The sequence below is a fragment of the Callithrix jacchus genome, chromosome 14, assembly GCF_049354715.1.
Source record: "Callithrix jacchus isolate 240 chromosome 14, calJac240_pri, whole genome shotgun sequence".
Taxonomy (NCBI): Eukaryota; Metazoa; Chordata; class Mammalia; order Primates; family Cebidae; genus Callithrix; species Callithrix jacchus.
In genome coordinates this window covers 52281971-52294994 of record NC_133515.1, presented here as the reverse complement: position 1 = coordinate 52294994, position 13024 = coordinate 52281971, and the positions used below count along the sequence as shown (strand labels likewise).

The 13024-nt window shown below is 42.8% G+C and overlaps 1 protein-coding gene across 5 annotated transcripts in view; it reads right to left on the bottom strand.

The window, feature by feature from the left end:
* FAM161A (FAM161 centrosomal protein A) overlaps positions 1-13024 on the bottom strand; it is a 36902-nt gene that overhangs the window by 17750 nt on the left and 6128 nt on the right. For 3 of the 5 annotated variants that reach the window (XR_013526584.1, XM_054244926.2, XM_003734729.6), the window contains 3 exons: positions 4302-4540; positions 1549-2706; positions 1024-1191 (listed from right to left, as the gene is read on the bottom strand). Coding sequence is in view for 3 of the 5 variants with exons in the window: in XM_003734729.6 (XP_003734777.2) it covers positions 1024-1191; positions 1549-2706; positions 4302-4540 (1565 nt within the window). In the remaining 2 variants the exon portion in view is untranslated. The remainder of the gene's footprint in view (positions 1-1023; positions 1192-1548; positions 2707-4301; positions 4541-13024) is intronic. The other 2 variants (XR_013526585.1, XM_002757718.6) reach the window with 1 other exon arrangement.

Here is a 13024-nt window from a genome sequence, read left to right as displayed (position 1 = left end):
CCGTAATGGGTGACTCTGCCTTCCCAGGGCTCCAAACCTTGGTCAGAAGGGGAACCAGTCTCGTTTACTCTGCGCCGAGAGCTGCCACACTGAGGTGCCGTCACAGCCGCTGCACCGGTCTCAGGAGTCGTGCTGGGGACCCATGTGGGTCCTCCAAACCTCGGTCAGAAGGGGAGCTGGCCCTGTTTACACTGCTCCGAGAGCTGCCGCGCCAAGGTGCTGGCGAAGCCGCTGCGCCGGCCACAAGAGTCGCGCTGGCGGCTCGTGTGGGTCCTTCAAGCCTCGGTCAGAAGGGGAGCCAGCCTTGTTTACTCTGCTCCGAGAGCTGCCGCGCCGAGGTGCCGGCAAAACCGCTGCGCCGGCCACAAGAGTCGCACTGGCAACCCGTGTGGTTCCTCCACTGGGGATCTTCTGCTCTGTGAGCGACCAGAATTTGTCTGAAAGGGTGGCGTCCTCTAGTTCTCTGCTCTTTGACTGAGAGCTGCAATCCCGAGCTGTTATCGATCGGCCATCTTGGATCATTCCTCAAATACCTTTATTTTTATATTGAAACTAACAAAATGCTACTAAACATTAACATATGTGCTGATGAACACATCACATAATAGATTTTAACATCAATGTGTTAATTTGTGCTATCAAGACTTCATGCAAACCTTAGAACAAAGCTCTTTGATATATCTGTTTACTGCAATCAAAAATAATCAAAAATAATATAAAGAACAAGATCAGATGCTGGTATAAAATTATAGCTATTAACCAAGGCCACAATAGATGATGTTTTTATTCATCAACATAGCTTCACGGTTCTCACCATGAAGCTGAGTATATATGTTGGTTCTCACCACAAAGTGAGTGTGTGTGTGCTAAACGTAAGTAACTGATGACAATTTAAATCCATAAACTGAAACACAAATGCCATTTTCAATCTGCTCATATTTTGCTATCTACTGATTAAAAAAAAAAAAAAGAAAGTAAGTTTGAAAACCAGTGGTCTGGAGGTTCAAGATTTTTTCATGATACCTGAGATATTTTACTTTGCATTTAGATATCTGAGCTAAACTTTGATGTGAGTCATAAGCCTTAGCCCGGGTTGTCAGGAGTTTCTGCAATTCTTTCATTCTTTGCTTCTGTTTAGTTAGGATCCGATTTCTCTCTTCTTCCAATATTTTCTTTTCCTCAAGTGATCTCCTGAGGGTAACAAACTAAGGCTTAATCCACTTGAAGCCAATCAGAATGTTGTTTAGCAAAGATTTAACATGGGATAATTCAAAATTGGAAAAAAGGCAACCTTTTGAAAAGGATCTGATTTGTAAAACTAGAAATCTTAAGATTAATATTTTCTAAGCCCCCAAAATTTATAAAATGAAAAATACATTCAATTCTTAGAATACCCTCTGATTATATATCCTATATTATATAATAAAATATATTATAGATACAATAATAATTTCTATGTATTTTCAAATTCACAAACATAAATTCCATAGAGCTGCATACACTCATCTGGCAACATGAGTCATTCAGTACTGTGTCTTAGTTACTTACCTTATGGCTTGTTCTCGTTTTCTGGAAGATACCGTGGGCACTGGAGGGTTGCAGGTATAAGGCACAGGCTTTACACCTGTACATCTTACTGGTGACTTATGCCTTGGAGACAAATAAGGCCAACGTGTTTCTTTTAAATTTTCTTCATCTGCTTTGATGTCTGCCAAAATTTTTTCTCTTTTAGTAGATGCATGTGGAGATGCATGAAGATCAAATGGTTTACACACGGTTAAGAGTTTTGGAGACTCATGTTCTGAGAGGTGTTTCTGGTATCTCTCAGGAAGGGCCTCAAAATCAGGAGTCCGGCACCTAGCCTTGTGTTTACATTTCAACTTTACAGCCTGTTCAGGACACCTGGGATTCCTGCATCCGCAAGCTGACCTAGAAGGCAGAGAAGATGAGTTCTGTAAATGCTCCTGGGCTCTCAGCTGCGTCCTAAGGTTTCGATAGAGCTCTTCTTCTTTTAACTTGCCCTTGGTAGCTGAACCATAAGTAGATTGAGGAATGGGTCTGGCTTTAAATCGATTTGTTTTCTTTTTAGACTTAAAAAAGTCTCTCAGCTGCTTTTCCTGGGCTGCTCGCTTCTGTTCCTCCCTTGCTATAAATTTAAATGGCTTTTGTGAGGCCAAAAGAGCTTCTTTGTTTTTCTCCTTCAGAGACCTTCTCCGTTCTTCTTTTTGCTTGATTAAATCATGGTAAAGGGGGAAAAAGACAAATGCAGGAACTGGATTGGCTCGGAATTTCTTCTTACACTCTAGATCCTCTTCTTGCTTTTTGAGCAGTTTATGGGCCATTTCGATATCTGATTTAGATTTCATGGACTCTTCTTTTTTCTTCTGTTCTCTTATCATCATTTGAAAAGGCTCCGGTACTGTAATCGTAGGCACCCATTCTTTTCGTTTCTTCCTTTTTTCAGCTGCTTGGAAGCCAGTATCTTTAGAGCGAATATAATCTTCAACACAAAAATCTGTCCACATGTTGTTGATGAGCTCCTTAGCATAGGTCATCATTCTGTCTTTGTTAGGATACTTTTTTTCTAGGTTGGACAACTCCTCTTCAGAGGAGGACACATACAAGGAGGAAGACTGGCCAAAATCAGGCTCTGAAAATGATGTCATTAATGAGACAGGGTGATAGGAGTTCTTTTCTGATACAGATCTAAATGAGAAGAATAACTAGGTTATACTTTCAGTTGTATGTGACCAAATATAAAAATTAAGAGTGACATAATTTCTCTTTTTCCCCCCTGAGATGGAGTCTGGCTCTGCCATCCAGGCTGGAGTGCAGTGGTGTGGTCTCAGCTCACTGCAACCACCGCCTCCCAGATTCAAGCGATTCTCTTGCCTCACCTCCTGAGTAGTCAGAACAACAGTTGTGCCCAAAATGCCCAGCTAATTTTTTGTATTTTTAGTAGAGACAGGGTTTCACCATGCTAGCCAGGATGGTCTCAATCTCCTCATCTCATGATCCACCTATCTTGGCCTCCCAAAGTGCTGGAATTACAGGTGTGATCCACTGCACTTGGCCAAGAATTACACATTTTCTAAGATCAAGGTATAATCAGAAGAGAGAAGCTGGACAGGGCTTTTAAAAATCATCACTTTTATTTGGAATAGAGCTGGGAGATACCCATAAATTAACTAGTTTGACTCCTTCATCTTACAGAAAAGGAACCTGAGATAGCAGAGGCTCCTTGTGTCTGACCCTCTATTAAATTCTCCCCAAGCTTTCTGGAGTCACTGTCCTGAAGCATATATCTGATCATGTCACTCCCCTGCTTAAAACTTTTTGATAATTCCTCACTGCTATGAAGCCAAGCCTAGATTACAAGCCCTTCAAGACTGGCTATGCCTATCTTTTCAGTCTTACCCCTCCACTGGCTACCCTAGTCCCCATTCTGCATTTATATGCAGTCCTGTGAAGTTCCTCACATACACTATGATTTCTTATGCCATCTTGCCTGTGCATATATGGTTTCTGCTGCCTAGAAGGCCATTACTTATTCCTCCTCCAAGACTGAACTCAGATGTGACACTTTAGTGAGAAAGTCTGGCCTGCATCCCTCCAAAGGCCTGGCATGATCAACTGCTTCTTCCTCTGTAACACTGTTACCTCATGCTGTAATATAATTTTTGCTTCTCAGCTAGTCTCTAAGCTCCTTGAGGGCATCTTGTTTTTGACTCATTAGTGCCCAGGCATAATCTGGCACACAGAAGGCATGCAAGCATTGCTGACTGACTAGATGTGAAAGTCTCAAAGCAGGTAAGTTCACAGCAGAAATGGGTCTTGAAATTGCAGATTATTTTGAAAACATTAATCCGATTCATGTCTCTTAGTCCAGAACTCTTTGTCCTAAATCATTAATGAGCTCGTGTTAATCCATATATTATAAAGAGCTTTAAAATTAAACTTTTATATTTATCATTTAAAATGGCTCAGATTAAGTTCTGTTTGTTTTGTTTGATTGTTTTTTATCATTTAAAAGGCCCAGACTAAGTATTTTGATATATGCCCTCAGTTCTATAGGTAGGTCAGAGATAAAAGACCAAATGGCCATTAAATGACCCTCAAACCAAAGGGTCACCTAGTAAGTTGATAAGCCATTAAACATTTTGAATAAAATCCTACTTCCATATAGCATTAAGAGTACAAAGGGATACTTAAGAGAAAATATTCTAAAATAACTTTGTTCTGTCCTTTTAAGTATACATTTTACTTTATAGTCCACAAATAACACTGAGTTACAAACTTACCTGGAAGAGTCACTACCGGAGTCTTCCCTGATGACCAATGGCTGAACTTCCTTTAAATTTAATTTATCCTGGTACATTTTCTCTAATTTTGCCATAGTTTCTATGTGGGCAGCCTTCAACTCTTCTAATTTCTTGAAATATTCCTCATTAGAGTGGTAAATACCAGAAAAGTTCACAAAGTCCTCATAACTTCTTGGTGCATGTTCATCTACCCCAGAAAAGTTGGTGTTAAAATCGGCCTGGTGGGGAGAAAACACCTATTATATGGTAACTGGAACTGAAAGATAAATTAAGCTGACACTGATCCAAAATGCTCCTTCTTAAAGAGACCACCTAGTTAGGTTATATGTTACTTATGAGCTATACACATAGAATGAATTACGGGTTACCTGTGGACTATGTACATTTTCCTCAATGATATTTTAAGAAAAGAGAGAGAGAGACCAAACTGTCAGAAAATAAATGTTATTTAATCCATTTGAAAAAGGATGATTAGATTCCCAGATCAACCAACAAAAAGTATAACAGGATAGAAACTAACCACCCTTTACAAAGTTCCTCTAAGGAGTCTCCTGAGTTGTGAGTTTTAACTAAGATGAAGAGGAACACAGTTCTTCCTGCTGCAAACCAGGCAAACACAGCCCAATGCCCTCCTTCCAGCTGCGCTCCTGCAGTGTGGCCCCAAGGACTGCCAGTGGAGAGAAGGCAGGGAAATAGAAGGAATGGGGGCAGGGACAAAGTTCTTAGTGGCTTATCAAGGAGGCAGGAGGAAGCCCTCCTCACAGTGGGGCAAGACCTTCAGAGGGAGTAAGAGGACATGGGAGGGGATAGGAAGGACTTTCAGGATAGCTGCTCCTGTGGGCACAAAGGCAGTAGCTCCCATGGGTGACAGGGACTTTGGAATGACAACAGAGCAAAGAAGAAAAAATGGTGTAATTATTCAACACACAGATCATGTCTACAAGGGTCTCACTGGCTTTTTTCCCTCACTGCCTTCACATACCTTCCAGTCTTTTTATTTTTGACAGCATCTCACTCTGTAACCTGGACTGGAGTGCAGTGGTGTGATCTTGGCTCACTGCAACCTCCGCGTTCTCCTGCCTCAGCCTCCCAAGTAGCTGGGATTACAGCCACCCACCACCACACCCAGCTAATTTTTGTATTTTTAGTAGAGATGGGGTTTTACCATGATGGCCAGGCTAGTCTCAAACTCCTGACCTCAGGTGATCCACTCAACTCAGCCTCTCAAAGTGCTGGGATTACAGGTGTGAGCCACCATACCCCGCCCTTTCAGTTCTTTTTATCAAAGCAACTAAAGAAATAAAACCTCATTGTCTCTATAAATATAAATTTTGAGACGGAGTTTCGCTCTTGTTACCCAGCTGGGGTGCAATGGCACGATCTCGGCTCACCGCAACCTCTGCCTCCTGGGTTCAGGCAATTCTCCTGCTTCAGCCTCCTGAATAGCTGGGATTACAGGCACATGCTACCATGCCCAGCTAACTTATTGTATTTTTAGTAGAGATGGGGTATCACCATGTTGACCAGGATGGTCTCAATCTCTTGACCTCATGATCCACCTGCCTCGGCCTCCCAAAGTGCTGGGATTACAGGCGTGAGCCACCACACCCGGCCCTTAGTATAAAATTTTTAATATGTTCTCAGTTGAGAAACAATTGAAATTATTTATGATACTATGCATAAAAGGCTGCCAACCACGGTTTTAAATTTAATCTACTGTCTGGAACAGACTCAAAATGAAAAAATTTGCTATAGAAAATTATAGATCCAATCTGATAAGACTCTAGAAATAAATCTGTTTTGCTTCTTTCAAAAGGAAATTCAGAAGAGTCAATTATAAATAGTAGTCATAGATATGGTGTTTTTGTTTCCTACTGGAGGCTTCTAAGAAGATATGGTATTTTTTTAAATGGGCTAAAATCAGTGTACAAGAGGACAACGTTGTATTACTTGAGGTAACTTAGAGAAAACAAATTTTAAAAAATCAGTCTTCAATTAGAAATGATACGCAGAAATTTGCTACCAACAACTCTATAAATCAGAGAACTGCTTTACGTATGTCAAATAATTCAATTAAGATAATTCTCTGGCATCTTCTGCTGTTTCTGTATGTGCTTCTTACCAAAAACTTCTTATCTATGGGATGACAACTTTGTGAATTTCCTCAGTCATTAAATATTTGGGGGCCATCCTGCAATCACTAGCTGCTAAAAGGTACATCATACTTTTTTTAACTCTACTTTTGAGGCCAGGCATGGTGGTTCACACCTATAATCTCAGCACTTTGGGAGGCCGAGGTGGGTGGATCACTTGAGGTCAGGAGTTCAAGACCAGCCTGGCCAACATGGTGAAACCCTAGTCTCTACTAAAAATACAAAAAATTAGCCGGGTGTGGTGGCGCGTGCCTGTAGCCTCAGCTACTCAGGAGGCTGAGGCAGGCAGGTCACTTGAACCCAGGAGGTGGAGGGTGCAAGTGAGCCAAGATCATACCACAGCACTCCAGCTCGGGTGACAGAGAAAGACTCTGTCTCACTAAAAAAAGGAAACACAAACTCTACCTTTAAGAAGTTTCCAGTTAGCTTAGGAAAGGACATGTACATAAATAATTGACAGCTGACTTAGAATGAAACAGAACTTCTGATTCCTGCCCACAAGCTACTTCCAGCTAAGCAAGGAGACAGATGTATGTCACAATGTCAGACACTATGAGACGAAGGCACAATTCACAGAGGTGAGACAGACTGGAGACCTATGGTTGGATGAGGACAAAGTTTGTCAGATCAGGGAGGCAGTGAAAAATAAATAAATCCAAGGTATAGTGCTAGAACATCTAACACCAGTAAATAGGTGGATAAATAAACATGTCTGGAGACCTGGTGAGAAGGCTGGGCTGGAGAGCAGATACAGGAGCCACCAATTCACATAGTGCAGGTGCAGGTGCAGCCTTGGATATGGAGGAGGCTGCCTGGAGAAAGTGTGGGCAATGAGATGAGGGACCTGAGAATGGAGATGTTGGAGAACACCAACATTTAAATAAGCAGTGGGAGGAGGACTAATAAGGTCGAAAGTGATATAAGAGAGACAAAGACCAACTGATGAGGGTCTTTGGAGCTTCTGATTGAGTATTCTGACACCACATCTGTAATTTTTCTCCTAAGCCATGAGAACATTCCAAACTAAAAGTTATTTAACTCTCACCCAACTCTTTCATCTTTAAGGGTTATAAAGGGGGCTGAAACCAGGTGACCAGTGACCAGGAGCCAGTGGTAGACAGGAAATGGAGGAAGCTTTTATTTGGCTTGAGTTTGGAAGATAGGGGAAGACTTCCTGGAGGAGCTGATATTTGAGATGAGTCATAAAGAATGGAGGCCAAGTGTGGTAGCTTGTATCTGTAATCCCAGCATTTTGGGAGGCTGCAGTGTAAGGACTTCTTAAGGCCAGGAGTTCCATACCAGCCTAGGAAACACGGTGAGACATCATCTCTACAAAATGTTTTTTAAAAATTAGCTGGATGTGGTGACTGAGGTGGAAGGATCACTTGAGCCAGGAGGTTGAGGCTGCAGTGAGCCACAAGTGCACCACTGCACTCCAACCTGGGCAACAGAGTGTGAGAACTTGTCTCAAAAAAAAAAAAAGGCCAGGCACGGTGGCTCATACCAGTAATCCCAGCACTTTGGGAGGCCGAGGTGGGTGGATTACTTGAGCTCAGGAGTTCAAGACCAGCCTGGGCAACATGGTGAAACCCCATCTCTACTAAAAATACAAAAATTAGCCAGTTGTGGTGGCATGTGCCTGTAGCTCCAGCAACTCAGGAGGCAGAGGCAGGAGAATTGCTTGAACCTGGAGGACGGAGATTACAGTCAGCTGAGATTGACCACTGCACTCCAACAAGCTGGGCAACCAAGTGAAATTCTGTCTAAAAAAAAAAAAAAGGAAAAAAGGAGAAATCTATAGGATCACAGAGTATTTACGGGAAAGAGAGGGAAAAGTACCAGAGACAAAGGAAACAGCATTAGCAAATGCGCAGGCTGGGGTTGGGAAGGCTGTGCATAGCAGAGAGCAAGGTGCACATGGCTGCCGGATAAAAGGAGAGGAAAACGCATAAAGCAATCTTGAGAAACAAACCTAGAAAGGGAGGTTAGGGCAAGCAAGAAGGGTTTCCATCTCCTGTCTACCACTGGCTCCTGATTACTGGTCACCTGGTTGCAGCCCCCTTATGACCCTTCAAAGATGAAAGGGTTGGTTGCAAGTTAAATAACTTTTAGTTTGGAGTGTTTTCATGGCTTAGGAGAAAGATTTCCAACGTGGTGTCAGCATACTCATTCAAGCCTGGGCTCTGCAGTTAGCAATGTGTTGTGGGCATGAACTTCTTGAATATCAGCTTTAAGATACATAAAGTAGGTATGCCAGTTGTTAAACTAGTGTCTTTCAGCTCCAATGCCACCCTTCTCGACTCTGCTTCTCTGCAAACCACACTTCCACTTTGCTAGTGCTCCTCATCAGACTCTGCCAAAAGTAAAGTTAGAGGGAGACAAAAGACTAGAGGAGAAAGATGGAACTTACTCCTTCCTGTTAGCCCCTCTGTCTGTTTCCTGTCCGCTTGTGTCAGCCCAGCAACAGTTCTTCATTTGGGCAGCTGCAGTTCATTTTAGTAGCAGTGTCTGAAACCAGTTTGTAGTTTGCACTCGAAAAATCAACAGAATTAGCCAGGTGTGGTGGTTCACACCCGTAATCTCAGCACTTTGGAGGTGGATTCCTTGAGGTCTGGAGTTTGAGACCAATCTGGCCAACATGGTGAAACCCTGTCTCTACTAAAAACACAAAACTTAGCTGAGCATGGTGGCATGTGCCTGTGATCCCAGCTCCTCAGGAAGCTGAGGCAGGAGAATCACTTGAACCCAGGAGGCAGAGGTTGCAGTGAGCCGAGATTGCACCACTGCACTCCAGCCTGGGTGACGGCGTGAGACTCCATCTCAAAAAAAAAAAAAAAAAAAAGAGGCCGGGCGCAGTGGCTCAAGCCTGTAATCCCAGCACTTTGGGAGGCCGAGGCGGGTGGATCACGAGGTCGAGAGAACGAGACCATCCTGGTCAACATGGTGAAACCCCTTCTCTAGTAAAAATACAAAAAATTAGCTGGGCATGGTGGCGCATGCCTGTAATCCCAGCTACTCAGGAGGCTGAGGCAGGAGAATTGCCTGAACCCAGAAGGCAGAGGTTGCAGTGAGCTGAGATCGCGCCATTGCGCTCCAGCCTGGGTAACAAGAGCGAAACTCCGTCTCAAAAAAAAAGAAAGAAAGATTCACAGAATTACTTCAAGGCCTTTGCACTTGTTCCCTCTCCTTAGGATACTTTTCCTCCAGATATCCACATGGCCCACTTGCTCACTCCTTCAGGTCTTTATGCAAATGTCATCTTTACAACAAGGTCTTCACCGACTATCCTATTTAAAATGACAACTTCAGCCAGGCGGGGTGGCTCACACCTATAATCCCAGCACTTTGGGAGGCTGAGGCGGGTGGATCATGAGGTCAAGAGATCGGTACCATCTGGTCAACAAGGTGAAACCCCGTCTCTTATAAAAATACAAAAATTAGCTGGGCATGGTGGCACGCGCCTGTAGTCCCAGCTACTCGGGAGGCTGAGGCAGGAGAATTGCTTGAACCCAGAAGGTGGAGGTTGCATTGAGCCAAGATCGTGCCATTGCACTCCAGTCTGGGTAATAACAGTGAAACTCTGTCTCAAAAAATAAATAAATAAGAATAAAATAAAATGACAACTTGTCCCCAGAGTCACTGTCAGCCCCCTTGTCTGTCTTATTTTTCCCAGAAGTACTCATCACCACTGATGTTCTATATATCTGTACTTGATTGTGTATTATATGCCTGCCCCTACCAAAAAGTAAACATTACATAGGCAAGAATTTGCCGGGCGTAGTGGCTTAGGTCTATAATCCCAGCACTTTGGTAGACTAGGGCAGGGAGATCGAGTGAGCCCAGGAGTTTGAGACCAGTCTGGGTAACATGTCAAGGCGTCATCTCTACAAAAAAAAAACCAAAAAATTAGCTTGGTGAGGCAGTGTGCACCCATAGTCCCAGCTACTTAGGGGCTGAGGTGAAAGGATCACCTGAGCCCAGGAGGTTGGGGCTACAGTGAGCTATGACAGAGCCACTGCACTCCAGCCTGGGTAACAGTGTGAGATCCTGTCTCAAAAACAAAACAAACAAACAAAAAAAGGCAAGGCTTTGTCTGCTTTGTTCAAAGTTGTGTCTCCAGTGTCTAGAAAAGTACCTCGCTAATGGCGAGTTGTGCAAGAAATATTTGCTGAATGAATGTACAATTAAAAAGAAATTTCTACCATGGGAAGAGGGCAGTTACTTCCTCACAAAGGAATGAACCATGCAAAGAAATGCTGGCTGCTCTAAAGAACTATATTCCATGGCCAGTCACATTGGCTCACACCTGTCATCCTAGCGTTTTGGGAGGCAGGTAGATCACGAGGTCAGGAGATAAAGACCATCTTGGCCAACATGGTAAAACCCTATCTCTACTAAAATATAAAAAATTAGCCAGGCATGGTGGCACGTGCCTGTAGTCCCAGCTACTTGAGAGGCTGAGACAGGGAAACTGCTTGAACCCAGGAGGCGGAGGTTGCAGTGAGCCAAGATTGCACCACTGCACTCCAGCCTGGCGACAGTGCAAGACTCCGTCTCAAAAAAATAATAATAATAATTAGAGGCTGGGCGTGATGGCTCATGCCTATAATCCCAGCACTCTGGGAGGCTGAGGTGGGTGGATCACCTGTGGTCAGGAGTTCGAGACCAGCCTGACCAATATGATGAAACCCCATCTCTAAAAAATAATAATAATAATAATGAGCTATATTCCACTGAGTATTAAGAAAATGGCCTATGTTCCAAAAACTATAATTAGGGAGGGTATTCCAAAGAACTGTTTTTAGGCAAAAGAATCTATGTGCTGTCATTCATTCATTCTTTTTTTTTTTTTTTTTTCTGGAACAGACAAATGCTGCATTGCTGTTTCATCATTCATTCTTTTAGAATATCTCTTAAAATTATAGCAGTCATTTACACAAAAAGGATCACATGTATTTGAACCTGGAAGAACTGTTTGAAAAACATACAGAAAGATGAGTAGCTCCTGAAGAGATGTGGCAGGTCTGATACATTATTCTTATTTACTGATTTTGCACTGTATCCATTCTATTTTCAGCCTAATACTACTAACACTAGCTGGAACTTTTCAGATAAACTGATCTCACAGTGTTTAACCTAAAACAGATGAATAGCTGGTAAATGACCTCCAATTCTAATTTAATCTTTAATTGTCTCCACTGAGAAAATATTTAGTATACAAAATAACCTAGGCAATAGGCATTATTTTTCCAAGAGCCTAAAATAGCACCCTCTCCCTTTAATCGGCTTTTTGTGGAATATTGTAAATGCAGCCACCAGATTAGAGGATAATCTTCCCTAGATTGGCTTGACCCATTTAGATAATGAATCCTTCCAGCACCTGTTGCTTTATTAGTAATCAGCACCCATGAAGAATTATTTGTGCTGTAGCCTATATAGTTTCATCTGCAATCTGTAATTTTTATTTGAAAAATAAAAATGTATTTCAAAATTGATATGTATTCTATTCAGGCCGTTTTTCTAGCTCCCACATATATTTTAATATACAGTACATACTATAAATACAGATTATATATATAGAGAGAGGGAGAGAGTTCTGCAAATTGCTTTTTTTTCTTATCATTTATTGGGGTTTACCCATATTAGTACATGTAGACCTGTCTCATTCTTTGCAAATTCAATGAAAAAATTTTTTTCAAATATTACAGATTATAGATGAAATTACATAGGCTACAGCACAAATAATGTAAATGGCATTACATTTCATGCAGCTGTTCAAATAGCTAGGACTACAGGCATGCACCACCATGCCCACTAACTTTTTAAAATTTTATATAGTGACAAGGACTCACTATATTGCCCAGGCTGGTCTTGCACTCCTGAGCTCAACTGATCCTTGTGTCTCAGCCTCCCACAGTGCCAGGGTTACAGGCATGAGCCACTGTGCCCAGCCCATGTTTAATGGACTCTTGACCTGCCTGGCACCTCTAGTGTTCCTTCAGAAAAGAAGATGGCTCTCCCACTCCCCCAGCAGTGCTGCTGCTGCCCACCTCCCCCTTGCTTCTCCAATTGCCCACAGATAACCCTGACATATTTAAGAAAAGAGAAACCATGGCCAGCACAGTGGCTCATGCCTCTAATCCCAGCACTTTGGGAGGCCAAGGCAGGCAGATCACTTGAGGTCAAAAGTGAGACCAATCTTGCCAACATGGCGAAACCCCATCTCTACTAAAAGTACAAAAATTAGCCAGGCATGGTGGTGGGCACCAGTAATCCCAGCTACTCAAGAGGCTGAGGCAAGAGAATCGCTTGAACCCAGGAAGCAAAGGTTGCAGTGAGCTGAGATTGTGTCGCTGCACTCCAGCCTAGGTGACAGAGTGAGGCTGTCTAAAAAAACAAAAACCACTTTGGGAGGCCGAGGTGGGTGGATCACGAGGTCAACAGATCGAGACCATCCTGGTCAACATGGTGAAACCCCATCTCTACTAAAAAAAATGCAAAAAATTAGCTGGGCATGGTGGCGCGTGCCTGTAATCCCAGCTACTCGGG